This window comes from Fusarium mangiferae, assembly GCF_900044065.1.
Source record: "Fusarium mangiferae strain MRC7560 genome assembly, contig: FMAN_scaffold002, whole genome shotgun sequence".
NCBI classification, from domain to species: domain Eukaryota; kingdom Fungi; phylum Ascomycota; class Sordariomycetes; order Hypocreales; family Nectriaceae; genus Fusarium; species Fusarium mangiferae.
In genome coordinates, this window is record NW_024573922.1 from 1111886 (window position 1) to 1128911 (window position 17026).

General features: G+C 51.8%; 3 protein-coding genes across 3 annotated transcripts; all 3 read left to right on the forward strand.

Annotated features, from left to right (window-relative positions):
• Positions 1-820: 820 nt before the first annotated feature.
• Positions 821-13549, forward strand: FMAN_06335 (uncharacterized protein; the record flags this gene model as incomplete). Its single annotated transcript, XM_041826897.1, has 11 exons — positions 821-1164; positions 1212-1239; positions 1307-1341; positions 1398-1492; positions 1532-1539; positions 1589-1625; positions 1683-1975; positions 2024-2474; positions 2530-2822; positions 2877-9392; positions 9470-13549. The coding sequence occupies 11 exons, from the start codon at positions 821-823 to the stop codon at positions 13547-13549; spliced, it is 12180 nt and encodes a 4059-aa protein (XP_041677914.1).
• Positions 13550-14344: 795 nt separating this feature from the next.
• FMAN_06334 (uncharacterized protein) lies at positions 14345-16028 on the forward strand (the record flags this gene model as incomplete). Its single annotated transcript, XM_041826899.1, has 2 exons — positions 14345-14761; positions 14808-16028. 2 exons carry the CDS (start codon positions 14345-14347, stop codon positions 16026-16028), a joined length of 1638 nt encoding a protein of 545 aa, XP_041677915.1.
• Positions 16029-16307: 279 nt separating this feature from the next.
• On the forward strand, positions 16308-17003 carry FMAN_16046 (uncharacterized protein; the record flags this gene model as incomplete). The annotated part of the gene is made up of 1 exon (XM_041826900.1): positions 16308-17003. The coding sequence occupies one exon, from the start codon at positions 16308-16310 to the stop codon at positions 17001-17003; it is 696 nt and encodes a 231-aa protein (XP_041677916.1).
• Between the last annotated feature and the right edge of the window lie 23 nt (positions 17004-17026).

Sequence of the window (17026 nt, forward strand, 5' to 3'; positions counted from 1 at the left end):
GTCCTAAATAGGGGTATGTAACTGGTTCTTAGTTAACTAAGACTTATAACACGCAATTCAATACAGTCTACTGACTACGCTTACGATATGTAAGTCAGCGGCTTCATAATAACACATCTTGGCTTTTCAGATGTCAGACCATTCTCTCTCATCACGATTCACCCACGCAATCCATTGATATGACAAACACCTGCATGAACCTTGCTCATCCGTCGCATCACATCAGCACTCCACCAGATCCTATTCCACCAATAATCGTATCATTATTGCGAAACAGCTCTATACTTCACTTCAAAGTATCTCACCAAGACACCACTCCTGAAACTTCACCACAATCCTTCTGCAACATTGATCACCAATAATCGGCATGTCAATCCAAATGACCAAATCTTCTCCGCTTTCTTTGATAAGCTTACCGTTGTAGAGTTGCAATGGACCTTGATATCTCGCACACTGGGGGCTGAATCCCAAGAGTTTCGAGCCGGTAGCCGAGCATGGCAAGAGTATCATCGGGACCGGGAGAGGAACTGTTCATCCGGTAAGTGAGAGCGGCTGTGAAGGCGGAGTGGAGAGGCTGTCCAGAATCCTTGATGCTCAAGCCCCCTGGAATCCCATTCCCATCTAGGACGTAGTCGTGATAGAGCATCGAGTAGATTTTCCCATGTGTTAGCAAAACAAGTCAAGTCCTGAGGTTCTGTCTTCCCACCCACTATCTTATAAAGTCAACGCCACTGTTAGTTGTACCAAGCTGAACTTAGTGAAACCCCTTACTTTTTGCCTTTGAGAATTATCTTTTGAAAACTTACTACTATCTTTTACAATGACAAAATTCTCAAAGACTAATGAACCCATTGCGGTGGTCGGCACTGCGTGTCGTTTTCCCGGCGGTTGTAACACACCTTCCAAGCTTTGGGATCTGGTATGCTCATCCCGAGATGTCCTGCAGAAGGTGCCGCCGGCTCGGTTTAATGTGGACTCATTCTACCACTCTGATCCGACGCACCATGGCACTACCAACGTCACACAGAGTTACTTTCTCGATGAGGATGTTACAAAGTTTGACAATGGCTTCTTTGGCATTCAGCCTATGGAGGCTGAGGCTATGGACCCTCAGCAGAGATTGTTGCTGGAGACTGTCTATGACTCTGTTGTTGACGCAGGCTTGTGAGTTATCCTGGGTGTATGAGGAGTTGCGAACTGACAGTATGCAGGGCGATGGAGGACTTGAAGGGCTCAGATGTGAGTATTGACAGCAGCGCGACAGATCATATCTCTTGTTGCAGAACTGACCGATCTTGACATGCAGACATCAGTATTTGTGGGACAGATGTGTGACGACTGGTGCGTACTCAGATCATATCTTTGCATGTCCATGTTACTGATAACGCATGATGCAGGGCCCAAATGCTTGCTAAAGACTGGGACGACATTCCCACCTACATGGGCACTGGCGTTTCTCGCGCTGTGATGTCCAATCGTGTATCATATTTTGGTAAGTAATAACTCAACTCTGAGATCTCAAATACTAAAGTTGTAACAGTGAGTGGAACGCTACAGCGCTGGTGCAGAACTAACATGAATGACCCAGTTTGACTGGCACGGCCCCTCCATGAGCATCGACACAGGTAGGTTTTCCCCATCTCTGATCTACAAACCCCACAACCTAACAAGATGATCTACAGCATGCAGCTCAAGTCTGGTTGCAGTGCACGAAGCAGTCAGGACTCTGCGTAGCGGCGAGTCCAACGTTGCAGTCGCTGCAGGTGCAAATCTCATCTTGCTTCCTGGCATGTACATCTGCGAGAGCAAGCTGCGCATGATTTCGCCCACAGGCCGTAGTCGCATGTGGGATGCTAACGCCGATGGATATGCTAGAGGCGAGGGATTTGCCTCGGTTATCTTGAAGACGCTGAGTCAGGCGCTGGCGGATGGAGATCCGATCGAGTGCATTATTCGTGAGACTGGTGTGAACCAAGTGAGTGACTAATGTGTATGTGCAGAAGGCGACCGCTAATCATACTAGGATGGCAAAACCCCAGGCTTGACTGTGCCCAGCAACATTGCTCAAACAGCTCTCATTCGCGATGTCTATCAACGGGCTGGCTTGGACATTGCCAAGCTCTCAGACCGTCCTCAGCTCTTCCACGCCCATGGAACAGGCACCAAAGCCGGAGATCCCAAAGAAGCTGAGGCCATTTCTAGAGCATTCTTTGGCGACGATCAACCTCGCGATGAGAAGCTCAGCGTCATCTCCATCAAGACCCAGATTGGTCACACGGAGGGCACAGCGGGTCTTGCGAGTCTGCTCGGGACCATGATGGCGATGAAGAATTCTACTGTGCCTCCAAACATGCACTTCGAGACACTCAACCCTGATATTGAGCCCTTTTATAGCAATCTCGAAGTTCCGACTTCTGCAAAGGCCTGGCCTGATGTACATGGGAGCGTCAAACGCGCTAGTATTAACAGTTTTGGTAAGGTCGCCATCGCAGTCGTAAGGCTCTGACATTTGCTAACTATATTTGACAGGCTTTGGTGGTACCAATGCTCATGCGATTCTGGAGAGCTACGAGCCTGCTCTTCATAACCAGGCTGTAGCGACCACTGAAGCAGCGTCTCCTCGTCTGTATACACCACTTCTGTTCTCCGCCAACAGCGAGAAGGCCCTCAAAGAAGTACTCTCCTCGTATTTGAGCTTCTTGGAAGAGCGATATGAGACAAACATGTCCGATCTGGCTTGGACCTTACACAACAGACGCTCAACACTACCTTACAGGAGTAGCGTGGTTGTCCCTGCTGGTTACGGAAATCCTCAAGAAGCTGCCAGAAGTGCTATTCTTGCTGAAATTGAGCGCCTGACTGATTCATCACATAAGCTGCACCGATCCTCGAGTATCGCTGCACCTAAGATTCTTGGTGTCTTCAGTGGTCAGGGCGCTCAATGGCCTCGCATGGGCGCTGCACTTCTTGAGTCATCTGCTTGGGCTCGCGGCAAGATCGCCGAGCTCGATAGCTATCTTGCCGAGCTTCCTGCTTCGGACGCGCCCGACTTCACACTCGAGTCCGAGCTGCTTGCCTTCAAGGAGACTAGTCGTGTCGCTGAGGCCGCCATCTCGCAGCCTCTCTGCACTGCTGTTCAAGTCCTTCTTGTTGATCTCATCCGCGAACTGGCAGGCATTCAGCTCAGCGCTGTGGTCGGTCACTCTTCTGGTGAGATCGCAGCAGCATACGCCGCTGGCTTCATGACTCGTCGCGCGGCCATCGTGACTGCTTACTACCGCGGCCGCTACGCCAAACTCGCTGGGTCGCCGTCCTCCAGCGAGATCAAGGGCGCTATGGCAGCAATCGGAACAGACGAAGCTGACGCACTCGAGTTCTGTGCGCTTGAGGATAATGCCGGTCGTATCACTGTCGCAGCTGTGAATGCACCCTCGAGCGTCACTCTCTCTGGTGATGAGGATGCTATTGAAGAGGCCATCGCTGTCTTCCAAGACGAAGGCAAGTTTGCGAGACGACTCAAGGTTGATACAGCGTATCACTCTAGTCACATGCAGGCTGCAGCAGGACCGTATCTTGAGGCTCTGCAGAGAAGCGGTGTTCGTTTTGATGAAGAAGTCATTTCTAAACAGCGGCCTCTCTGGTTCTCCAGTACCAAGGTTAATGCTGCGCCCATGAAGCGGGAGAACTTGAGTCCTCAGTACTGGATTGACAATATGGTCAAGCCGGTAATGTTCGCACCAGCACTTGATTGCGCGCTAGCGCATTCGGGACCCTTTGACATGGCCCTGGAACTGGGACCTCATCCTGCACTCAAAGGCCCTGCTCTGGAGAGCCTTGGAAGTGGTACACCATACCAAGGTGTCCTTACTCGTGGAAAGGACGACGTCGAGAGTGCCGCCGATTGCTTCGGCGCTGTCTGGCGCAATCTGGGTCGCGGCCATGTCGACTTTGCCTCGATTGACGCTACACTCTCTGGTCGCGCATCAACACCCACTGTGGTCAGAGACCTTCCACCATATCCTTTCTCGGCGGACTCTCAGGTCTTCTGGTCGGAGTCTCGTTTCTGCGCTGCCCTTCGTCAAATGGATGAGCCCGTCCATCCAATTCTCGGTCGCCGTATGGTCGAGAACAGTGTTCCAGGCATGACCCAATGGCGCAACATTCTTCGCGCTCGCGAGATTCCCTGGCTCCGTGGCCATCGTCTTCAAGGGCAAGTCATCTTCCCCGGCTGTGGATATGCAGCTATGGCTCTTGAAGCGGCGATGATCCTGGTGCGAGATCTCAAGGACTCTCCGACCGTGAAATTGTTGAGTCTTTATGATCTTACCATGGATCAGGCGATTGTCTTCAATGATGACAGTTCAAGTGTTGAGACACTTGTTACTATGAAGACTGTTGAGAGTAGCCATGATGAGCTCGTCATTGACTTCGTCTGCTGCTCTTATCACACTCACGGACTGGCACCAGCTGTTACAGCTACTCACGCCCACGGTCGGGTCGTCGCTCGTCTTGGTGCTCCTTCAGCAGATGCCATTCCTGGTCAGACCGCCCAGGACCCGTCTCGTCAATTCAATCTCGCGCCAATTGAGATCGACCGCTTCTACACTGAGCTAGCCAAGCACGGTTACCAGTACTCCCCTCCCTTCAAGGGCATTGTCGAGATTGAGCGCAAGTCCGACTTTGCGATCGGAAAGATTGTTGACCAGTCTGGGCCTGAATGGGAAGACCAAGTCACTCTAGCTCATCCTGGCCTTATGGACTCTGGTGTCCAGACTGTTCTCGCTGCAATGGCTGCGCCTGGCGATGGCCGTTTGTGGTGCCTACAAATGCTGGTGGGCATTGATGCGATCCACGTCAATCCTTATTTCGCGTCAGCTACTCGAGGCGCGACTATGGCTTGGGAAGCCAGTACCACGCTTGGTGAGGATGCGGATTCTCTGGGTGAGGCCGTTGGCGATATGAAGATGCTTTCGCCTGATGGCCAACAAGCCTACATCGCGGTCGAGGGCGCCAGAATGAGGCCATTCACGCCCGCTACTTCTGCCAACGACTCTCCTCTCTTCTCGACCTGGGTCTATGGTCCTTCTGAGCCCGATGGTGTGCTGGCGTCGCGCGTCAATCGCCCTCAAGAGGTGGCTGATGCAGAGATTCGCTCAGCCGACAACCTTGACAGACTGTCATTATTCTACGTGCGACGTCTCGCTGAGCTTATCCCGGCTGGCTCAAGGGCTCGCGATGAGGCTCAAGAGCACTTCAAGCGCCTTCTCACTTGGTGCGACCACGTTATTGGTCTCGTCAGTCGCGGAGAACATCACTTCCTGACTCCAGAGATGATGAACGACACCCAAGCTGAGGTCGATCGTCTTCTGGAGGAGTATGCCAAATCCAACGACTTCAGACTCACCCACGCCGCAGCCAAGGCTCTTCTTGAAGTCGTCCCTGCCAACGAAGGCAATGTGCACGAGTATCTTACCAAGGATAACATGCTGAATCGGTACTACGAGGAGACCCTTCGCTACGAAGCAAGTGACCAGAAGATGTATAATATGATGCGCCAACTTGCCCACATCTACCCCCAGATGCGTGTCCTTGAAGTCGGCGCAGGTACTGGTGGTGCGACATCGCATGCTCTGCCCGCCATTGACGGTGCCTTCTCGGTCTACACCTTCACAGACATCTCGACTGCCTTCTTTGACAAAGCAGAGGAGAAGTTCAAGGACTATTCCGGTCGTATTAACTTCAAGGCTCTCGATATGAACAACAGTATCGAAGAGCAAGGTTTTACTGAGTCTTCTTATCACGTCGTGATGGCTGGCATGGCCCTGCACGCAACTGGAGATGTCGAGGGAGCTCTTCGCAATATCCGTCGTCTTCTGAAGCCCGGCGGTCGTCTCATTGGCTTCGAGAACATCAACAATGATGCCGTGCGATTGGGTATTGGTATGGGTGGCTTTGCTGCCTGGTGGTCTGGAGCTGAGTATGGTCGCCCTTGGGGTCCCATGTTGACGCTTGAGCAGTGGGACGATGCTCTGAAGAGGACGGGCTTCACTGGTGTCGATACGCATACTGTCGGCCACAATCAGACCCAGCCAATGTGTCTCTGGGTCTCAATGGCAAGAGATGAGAAGGTTGATCTTTTGAGAGAACCACTCACTATTGTTCCTGAGAAGCAGCAGAGCTTGGTGGTTGTCGGCGGAAAGTCTCTTGGTACAATGGACCTTGTTGAGAAGACCAAGTCTCTTGTCGCCCCATTCTACCAGACCACAAGCCACTTTAGGTCCGTTGAAGCTCTCAACGATATCACTGAAGACCAATTCCCCGAAGGCTCTTCTGTTCTCTGCCTGACTGAGCTCGATGAACCTGTTCTCCGCACCGTCACAGACCCCAAGCTCGATGGTCTCAAGACCCTCTGGGCTCGAGGCCGCAACATCCTCTGGGTTACCAAGGGCGCAGCATCAGAGCAACCTTACAATAACATGGTAGTCGGTCTCGCGCGATCAATCCGCCAAGAGTACCCTAGCCTCACCCTCCAGACAGTTGATCTCGACAACGCGACCGTTGGTGACGGATCATGGGTGCCTTATTTCGTCGCCAGTGCTCTGAGACGTATTGAACTTCTTGATAAGTGGAAGCGCGAAGAGATTGCCAACGGCGCTGATCTGAACGACAAACTTCAATGGACTCAAGAGTCCGAGGTGCGAGTCGTTGAGAAGAGGACTTACATGCCGCGACTGAACGTCAACAAGGAATTGAACCATCGCTTCAACTCAATCCGTCGTATCATCCATGAGGAAGTTGATCCTCAGTCACCCAAGACTTCATTCAGTCTCAATGCCAGCGCCAATGCGCCACTGGCAGCTCCAGTCATCGGGCAGATCTCGCCTCTTCGTGTCCAGCCCGAGACCGATACTGCTGTTCCAAGCTACGAGGTTCACATCCGAAAGTCACTCCTCCAGGCATTGAGGATCGGCACATTGGGTTACTTCCGTCTTTGCGTTGGCGATGCTGATGGTAAGCGGGTTCTCGCTTTGACACCTTCTGCTGAGACACCAGCGACGGCGCCCCAGGACCTTACGGTCGCTCTTCCAGCTGGTACTTCGGAGGAAATATCTTCAATGGCTCTGTTGTCGACGGCGGCGCACCTTGTCGCTGCTCAGATTGCAGCCTTGGTCCCTCAGCAGAAGGGCAGCCATATCGTCATCCACGAGGCAGATCCTTTGGTGCGTGCTGCAATCATGAACTTGTTCGAGTCACATCCCGCACCATCCTGGCACGTCAGCTTCACTGGTTGCCTGGTAGAAGGTCAGCAGCCTCAAGATCTCCCCGGCAAGACCACTTGGCTGGCGCAGGAGATGTCATCTCGTGCTATCAGGAAGGTCCTCCCTGCTTTGACTACCTCCTCGCTCCTGGTCGACTTCTCACCTCCCAACAGTCCTTCCGCGATTGTTGCGTCTGCCATGGCTGAATGCCTTCCATGGTACGCTCGGGCGGAGAAGTCGTTGATCCGAAACCGCGTTGAGGTTCGCCCAGGCGATCTAGCAGATGCAAAGGCTGCGCTCCAAGCTGCCTGGAGCAAGGCAAGCAGCATGGTTATTGAAGCTCGCGATCGTGAGACTATTCCGCTCAACCACATCGAGGCCTTCACTGCACCAACTGGCCAGTCGCTACACCTTGTTGATTGGGCCACTCCATCAGTGCCAGTGCGCGTTCATCCTCTCGACCATCACACCAACATCTTCCGATCAGACAAGACATACCTTCTCGTCGGTCTCTCAGGCGAGATGGGTCAATCGTGCTGTGAATGGATGGCCGCTCATGGAGCCCGATATGTCGTGTTGACCAGTCGCTATCCCAAGGTCGATCAGCGATTTATTGACAACATGGAACAAGCTGGCGTCACTGTCGTCGCTCGTAAACTTGACATCACTAGCAAGGAATCACTTCATTTGTGCTACCAGGCCATCACCCGCACACTGCCACCGATCGCTGGTGTCGCCAACGGTGCTATGCTTCTGCAGGATGTTCTCTTCAAGGACATGGATGCTGCCAATCTGAACAAGGTCCTTGCGCCCAAGGTCAATGGCAGTATTTACCTCGATGAGCTATTTGCCGACACCAAGCTGGACTTCTTCCTCATGTTCAGCTCAGCAGCTAGTATCGTCGGATCTCGAGGCCAAGCCAATTACGCCGCTGCGAACATGTTCATGGCCTCCCTCGTCAACAATCGTCGCAAGCGCGGTCTCGCAGCGTCCATCATCAACATCAGCGCTCTCATTGGTCTCGGCTACATTGAGCGACAGAAGATCTACGACGCGAGCTTCTTCAAGGACATTGGTATCGCCAATACCTCGGCTCAAGGTCTTCACCAGCTCATCGCAGAAGCCATTCTCGCTGGCCAGCGCTTCGGTCCTGATGAGGATATTGAGGGCGGTGAAATCTCACAGGGAATTATGCCTCAATTCTCCGATGATGAGCACAAGTCATTCTTCATCCATGACTCCAAGTTCAGCAACATGCTGATTGAACGAGTCGACGGCGATGCAGATGTCGATGCGTCAGGTAATGCAGCTGCGGTGTCCCTTAGTCGCCAATTGAAGCGTGTCACAAGCAAGGACCAGGCCTTGAGGGTCATTACTGATGCTTTTACTTTGAAGCTGAAGAAGATGCTGCGCATTCCTGCAGAGACTGACGTCCCCGAGTCGCTGGCTTTGGTGGACCAAGGTGTTGATTCGCTTGTTGCTGTGGACGTGCGATCGTGGTTCTTGAAGGAACTCGATACCGACATGCCTGTTCTCAAGATTCTGGGTGGTAACTCAATTCTTGATCTCGCAAGTGATGCCCTGGAGCGAATTCCCAAGGCTCTTCTCGACCTGGACCGCGACGATGACGAGGCAAGCAATGAAGCGCAGCCAGTTAGCGACAAGAAGCTCACTGAACCTCCAACCTCAAGCTCTAGCTCAGACGTCGTGACTGGCGACTCCGACGCTGTCTCGCAAAGCTCAGCGACAGATGTTTCCACAACCGCAAAGAGCACAGCGGGAGCTGACACGGCAAGCATCCCCCCATCCCTAAACAACATGAAGAATAACAATGGATTGGACGACAGGCATAAGCGAGAGCTCGAAGACGAGGTAGCGAAAAAGCGCCGTGCAGATGAAGAAGCGGTGGTTGCGGAGAGGCGGGAGGAGATTGTGAAGAGTTCGAGTGAGATTGTCGATGAGATGTCTCTTGTTCAGAGTCGCTTTTGGTTCCTTACTACGGCGTTGGAGGACAAAACTACGTTTAATGTTACGATTTCGGCGCATTTGAAGGGTAGGGTTGACGTTGGGAAGTTTGAGAGGGCGTTGGAGGGTGTTGCGAAGAGGCATGAGATTTTACGGACGAGATTCTTTGTAAGTGACTACTCCGATCCTTTCGCCGGAGCAGTTGATGTAGTCTGTTTTGAGAACGAAGCTGATCAGTATCGCAGTTTGGAGGCAAGTCCCTCGAGACGCCCATGCAAGGCGTTCTCTCCAGGCCGACTGTGCATCTCGCATCGCGACACATCAATAGCAAGGAGGACGTTGAGCAGGAGATGGAATGGCTTCACTCTCACCCTTGGAACCTCGGCGATTGGGAAACCATCAAACTCTCACTTCTTTCCCAATCTGATACTGAGCACTGGCTAGTGTTAGCTTTCCATCACATCGCCTTTGATGGGTACAGTCTCGAGATCTTCTGGCGCGACCTGGCAAAAGCCTACAACGCCAACGGATCGATTCCGACACTGCCTGATGCGAAGCAGTATCGAGCTTACATTGCCAAGCAACGTCGACAGAACCTGTCTAAGCCATTCGAGTGGAGAAAGGCGATTGAGTATTATCGCAAGCTCATCATGCCTGAGCCGGAGCCACTCCCTCTGCTGCCTTTTGCAAAGGTCAGCCATAGGAAGTTACTCGAGAACTACAGTTGCTACAACGCGGAGATCACTCTTGAGCCTTTGGAAGCAGCGCGTATCAGGAAGCTTGCCAAGGCCAATCACTCAACCCCATTCCACGTCTACGTCGCAGCTCTTCAGACTCTGCTCTTTGGTCTGATGCCCGACTCTGTGGATCGCTTGTTCATCGCGATGGACGACACCAACAGACTCGACAAAGACTTTATGGATACCATTGGTCTGTTTGTCAACACTCTCTTCCTCCGCTTTGATCGCACCGACTACAACAAACTCTCCTTCTTAGATGCCGTCAAAGCCGCTCGCACAAAGACCTACAAGGCCCTGGAACATTCCGTTCTTCCGCTCGATGTTCTCCTCAAAGAGCTATGCATCACGCGTCATGGCGATGCAGTACCCGTAGCGCAAATCCTGATTGACTACCGCGTTTCGCACAAGGAGTGGTTCAGACTTGGTGATTGCAAGGCTGAGATGGGCACAGGGCGAGCAGAGCGCCAAGGTAGTGATCTTGCATTTTACATCCTTGACGACTCTGATGAACAGAATGGCGGGAGTGTTCGAGTTGGTGTCGAGGTTCAATCGACGTTGTATGATAGGGAGCATGCTGAGATGCTTATCCGGGCCTATGCCAATCTTTTGAGAAAGGTTACGGCGGATGAAGCTGGTCCGAAGATGACACTCAAGTCGCTGCCGCCGTGGAACGAGGATGACTTGTCTATTTCTCTGGGTCCTACGATTGATGCTTGGCCCAACGCCGACACGCTCTCCCATCGCATTGACACCATGATCCACGAGAATCCAACCGCGGCGGCACTTGACGATGAGACGAGCCAATTGACCTACGAGCAAATGGGCCGTCGCATCGATGAGATTGCCGCTTCTTTGACTTCCGCTGGTTTGAGGGAGAGTGACTTCATCGGTGTATTCCAAGAAACTGGTGTTGACTGGATCTGCTCGATGCTTGCAATTCTCAAGCTCGGCATGACCTACGTGCCCTTGTATCCCCCCATCGGGATGCCTCGATTGGCGGCCAATGTGCAAGTCGCTCAACCCCAGGCAGTTCTGGTTGACGACTCTACGGCCAACAAATTTGATCAATTGGGAACTCAATCCGCCCAGATGATCCACGTTCCCATCGCTGGATCTTCTACCACTGAAGTCCCGATTCGCGCTCGGCCAGGTCAGAAGGCCATGATCCTCTGTACCAGCGGTTCAACTGGCATTCCCAAGGCCGTCGTCCATACAAATCGAAGTCTCAAGGCTCTCGTTGAACCGCACGCCATAGTCCAAGAACAGGACAAACCCAGCTACGCTGCACGAGTCCTCCAACAGAGCGCTTTCAGCTTTGATCTGTCAATTGACCAGACGATGCTTGCGCTCTGTAACGGCGGTTGTGTCTTTGTCGTTCCCAACTCGAAGCGCGGCGACCCTCTTGGTACAGTCGATATGATTGCTCGACACAACATTACTTATACGATGTGCACGCCGTCCGAGTATAGCATCTGGCATCGCTTTGCTCGAGACCGTCTTCTTGATTGCAGATCATGGGAGAATGCGTCCTCATCGGGTGGCCCTCTGTCAACCGCGCTTGTTCGCGCATTTGCTGGTCTTGAACTTCCTCATCTCAGAGTCTTCAATCATTGTGGTCCGACCGAGACAACTGTCACCAACAGGGTTGAACTCAACTTTGCTGACTACGCTGAGGGTGAGAAGGCACAGATGCGATACGTCACTGACGTTGGCTTCCCTTGTGCCAATTACTCTACCTACATCGTCGACGAGAACATGAAGCTCGTTCCACGCGGTTATCCTGGCGAGATTGTGGTAGGCGGTGCTGGTGTCGCAGATGGCTATCTTGGACGCCCGGATCTTACCAAGGAGAAGTTCATTACAGATCCATGGACATCGTCGAAGGAGTGGAAGATCATGTATCGCACCGGCGATCGTGGTAAACTTCGTGCGAACGGTATGGTCGATATATTGGGTCGTATCGAAGGTGGCACCCAGGTCAAGCTGCGAGGCTATCGCATTGAGTTGGGTGACGTCGAGAGTGCTATTTTGAGTGCAGCCCAGGGCGTTCTGTCAGATGCTGTTGTGACTCTACGATACCTTGAGGATCGTCATGAGGATCACGATGATGATGGTTTCCTTGTCGCGCATGTCGTTGTCGCTGACAAGAGTCTTCGTCGTCCTGAAGTAGAGTCCTTCTTGCGCAAGATCGTTTCGAAGCTCCCTTTGCCTCATTACATGCTTCCAGCCTTGATGCTACCAATTGATCGCTTCCCATTGACAGCGCATCAGAAGCCTGACCGCAATGCGATCGCAGCCCTTCCTCTACCTGCCTTCACTCCGGCCACGGCCAATGATGCCGTTGCTGAAGAGGGCAGTCTGGAGTCGGAGACACAGAAAAGCATTGCAAAAATGTGGAGGTCTCTGGTCCCAGCAAGCGCATCTGCTGCCATCACAGCAGACACCGACTTCTTCCACGTCGGCGGAAGCTCATTGCTGCTGATCAAGCTTCAGGGCATGATCAGGAAGGAGTTCAACGTGTCGCTAAGGCTTTTGAACCTCATGGCTGCTAGTAAGCTTCGGGAGATGGCTGCGCTGGTGAACGATGAGGTCAGTGGTGGTGACATTAATTGGGAGAGTGAGACCAATATTCCCGATGAATGGCTGAGCGTGACGCAAGTCGCTTCGCAGAAGTTGAATGGTCCTGTTCGAGTTCTTGTCACTGGCGCGACTGGGTTCTTGGGGCGAAACTTGATGTCCCATCTTGCCAAGGCCTCTCAAGTGTCTGAGATACACTGTCTTGTCCGCGACGCGTCAATCACAGAGACCAGCGACAAAGCCACTCTCTGGCGTGGAGATCTAAGCCAACCAAGCCTGGGTCTTTCTGACAATGACTTGACGCGTCTCAGCAACAGTGTCGACGCGATCATCCACTGCGGTGCTAACCGTTCTTTCTGGGATGATTACCGTTCCCTTCGCGCCGTCAACGTTAGCAGCGTCGCGGAACTCATTCGTCTCGCGCTTCCCTGCCGTCTTCCAGTTCACGTGTTGTCCAGTGGAGCTGTCAAACGGTATGGAGATGGACATCCACCTGTTGATGGCAGCGATGGATACGTCGCGTCAAAGTGGGCTGCTGAAGGGTTGTTGCGTGATGCTGCGAAGCGAGCTGGATTGCCTGTGTTTATTCACCGCCCAGCACCAGCATTGACTGCTACCGAGACTGCCGATGAGGATACCATCACGTCAGATGAGCTTCTTCGTCTCGCGAAAGCCATTTCTCTGCGCCCCGATCCAACAGGTCTGAATGGCACGGGTCATTTCGCGCCAATTGATCAGATCTCGAGCCGCATCGTCGACGCGCTTCTCCGGTCCTCTGCCCAACCACAAGACAGGGCACAAATTATCGAGCACGCGGGTATAAAGACTTTGAGCATGGGTGAATTTGCGAACCTCTGTGAGAAATTACCAGAGTTGAAGGAGCTTCCCACTGCAAAGGTGCTCCAATGGTTTGGTCAAGCGAAGAAGCAGGGATTGAAGCAATTTTTGACGGCGCTGGACGTGGAGTTTAGCGATGACAAGGGTGACACTGCGGTGATGAGCAGATGAAGAATGCTTTCGTGAGGAGTAATGTCACCGGGATGCAAGGATGGATAGAGGTGCCTGGAGTTTGTGGATATTTCTTGCATGTACTTTTGCTCTCTCTTTTCTTTTACTTAATACAAGACTGTTCTTTCTCATCATGTGAGCATTTTTGTCTTTCCGAGTATCCGGCGCAATGTTACTGTCATCGCCAACCCTGTAGTCAACCCCACCAACTAAGTTACCCTGCATCTTGATGCCTCTTTCACCGTCCATCCTCCAAAAATGCTCAATTGATCGAACCATTGGAATAGATACATGCTCATACTCCCTCTATTGCACGATTCCTCAACTCCCGGTAATAAATCGCTTCATCTCGGAATGTCTCACCTCACTTAAACTTTCCCCATGATTCGACTTCCCCGATAAACTTCTGTCATCTCAACTGTCGGGCCGTTGATGTGGAGTAGCAAACTCCAACTGCAACACGATTCAAGACAAGATCTTCACTCAGAACCTGAGCTCCATCTTCCATTCGATGACGATGATTATCGGTCCGACACTACCTCGCCAAGTCGGTCCATTTCCCATGTCCTTCCCCACAACCAGCAGATTAACCTATGGCTCTGACATCACTTGTTCTCCAGATCGGCGTGTTTCTTGCCTGGAGATGGACGCGGGGAAGAAAAACGCTAACCGTTGGATCGGTGCCGGTGTCGTTGGGCCGGTATCGCCTGATCAGGGTGCTGGGGTATATAAGCGTCATATAACTCTCAAAAACTTGACTTGCTCAGCAAGATACAATTCTGCATCTTGATCACCATGAGAGGTCTCTTGTTCTCGACCGTCGCTGGCCTCGTCCAGCTCAGTGCCGCCCAGTCTTCCACTACTCCTTCTGTACCAACTGGAACACCCATCACGGGCGATTACAATGGCACATATCGTCCTCAGATTCACTTTTCGCCTCCCCAACATTTCATGAACGACCCCAATGGCATGTTCCGCGATGCCGATGGTCTCTGGCATCTATACTACCAGTATAATCCCACTGATGTAGTCGCGGGCAACCAGCATTGGGGCCATGCAACGTCAAAGGACTTGTACCACTGGGTGAACCAGCCCATTGCGCTCTTCCCACCGGAGAAAGACACTTATGTCTTTTCTGGAAGTGCTGTTGTTGATGTCAACAACACGTCTGGATTCTTCCCTGACCAAGACAATGGTGTAGTTGCGATCTACGTAAGTTGTCAACTGTAGTTGGATGATCACCGCTAATCATATACAGACTCTATCATCGCCTACAGTTCAGGATCAAGCCATCGCCTATTCCAAAGATGGAGGCTACACGTTTACTCCATATGCCAACAACCCCGTCATCAACAGCACATCTACCCAGTTCCGTGACCCCAAAGTCATTCGCTATGATGACTCATGGATCATGGTCGTTGCCTACCCTCAAGACTTCAAGATCGGTATATTTGAGTCTGACAACCTCAAGGACTGGAAGCCTACCAGCAATTTCTCCCACCATGGCCTTCTCGGTCTACAGTACGAGTGCCCCAACATGATCCCCATGCCTTACGTGGATGAGGACGGTAAGAAGCAGGATGATATGTGGCTCATGGCCATTAGCATCAATCCTGGTGCGCCCCTGGGAGGTTCTATTACTGAGTACTTTCCTGGTACTTTCAACGGTACTCACTTTGAGGCTGTTGATGCTGCTGCACGAATCGCAGACTTTGGAAAAGACAACTATGCTGGGCAGTGGTTTTATGGTCTTTCAGAGGACGAGTATCCTGTTTCCATTGCTTGGGCATCCAACTGGCAGTACACCAGCGTCGTACCTACAGGCGATGAGGGTTGGAGAAGTGCCATGAGTCTTCCTCGTGAGAACTACCTCACCAAGGCTAAGCGCGTTGGCTGGAAGCTTGTCTCCAAGCCTTATGACCTTGGCCCTGTGCTGGGTCGTGAGCTCGCCTCCAACAGCAGCTTTGGCAACGGAACACTCATTGTTGACTACTTCGATGTTGAGTCCAACGCTATTTACTGGGAAGTCAACGTCACTGGCATTCCTGACGGTGGAATTCCCTCAACCTCTTCTATGAACTGGACGTTCTCAAGCCCCATCACCAACGAAGCCATCAAGAGCGGCTACTATCTCGGCGGCGATCCCGTGTTCTTCCTCGACCGTAGTGGTGTCAAGGGGTTTGACAATATCTTCTACACTGATAAGACCTCACTCGGCAGTCTTGCTACTGAGAACGGCACCTGGAGCCTTAGCGGTGTCATTGATAGGTCTATTTACGAGGCTTTCCTCAACGATGGTGTTGATAGTGTTACCAACACTTTCTTCTCCACAGAGCCATTGACACTCATGATATTCAGCGCAACCGACTTGCCCGAGGATGTCAAGGTTAGTGTCAAGGTTCATGCTTTGGAGAGTGCTTGGAAGGAGATGGAGAATGATGATGGGCTCGTGGCTGGAAATAAGACGGCGAGTTCATAAAAAGGCGTGATATTCACATAATTTAGTATTTATGATAATGAAAAATGAGAGCTTTTCGTCTTTTTGTTTTGTACTTCTGCCCAGCTGTGACCCTATTTCGCTCGTGAGTCACCAATAATCAAGGTACGTACCTTACTTGAGTCATCCGTGGACCACCGTGGAAGATAACCCAGTGAGCTTAATCTTGTACAGCCAAACCTTCATCTTACATTGAAATCACTACTTCATCTCATCCACCAAAAAAGCCACGTGTCCACAGCAAACAGAGACAATATCGCCATGAAAACACTCGGGTTGATCGGCGGAATGAGTTGGGAGTCAACTACGACTTATTACCAAGAAATCAATCGCCGCGTGCGCGAAATGCAAGGAGGTCTTCACTCAGCACAATGCATCGTATTTTCCTTTGACTTTGCCAAGATTGAGGCCCTTCAGCATCAAGGCAAATGGGATGAAGCGGGCGAAATGCTTAATGATGCAGCCACCAAGCTTAGCCTCGCTAGTGCCGACGCCCTGGTTCTATGCACAAATACGATGCACTTTGTCTCTTACGGCATCGAATCTGCCTCGCAATTACCTCTCATTCACATCGTCGACCCAACAGCTACAGAAATTATAAAAGCGGGCTTTAAATCCGTCGGTCTTCTTGGAACGCGTTTCACTATGGAGAAGGATTTCTATAAATCACGATTGAGCGATAAGTTTGGGCTACATGTCATCATTCCGGATGACGAAGACAGGGAGACTGTGCATGATATCATATACAAAGAACTCTGCAACAGAATCATCAAGGCCGAGTCACGCGAAGCATACCATAGAATTATTGGCAAGCTTAAATCTAGTGGCGCTGACTGCTTGATCATGGGATGCACAGAGATTGGACTCTTGGTCGACGAGGCTGGAAGTGAGCTGCCGATATTTGACACTGCAAAGATTCATGCAGTTGCTGCTGCGGACTGGGCCATGGGCGGATAAAGCCATATATGCCCTTGTAAGAT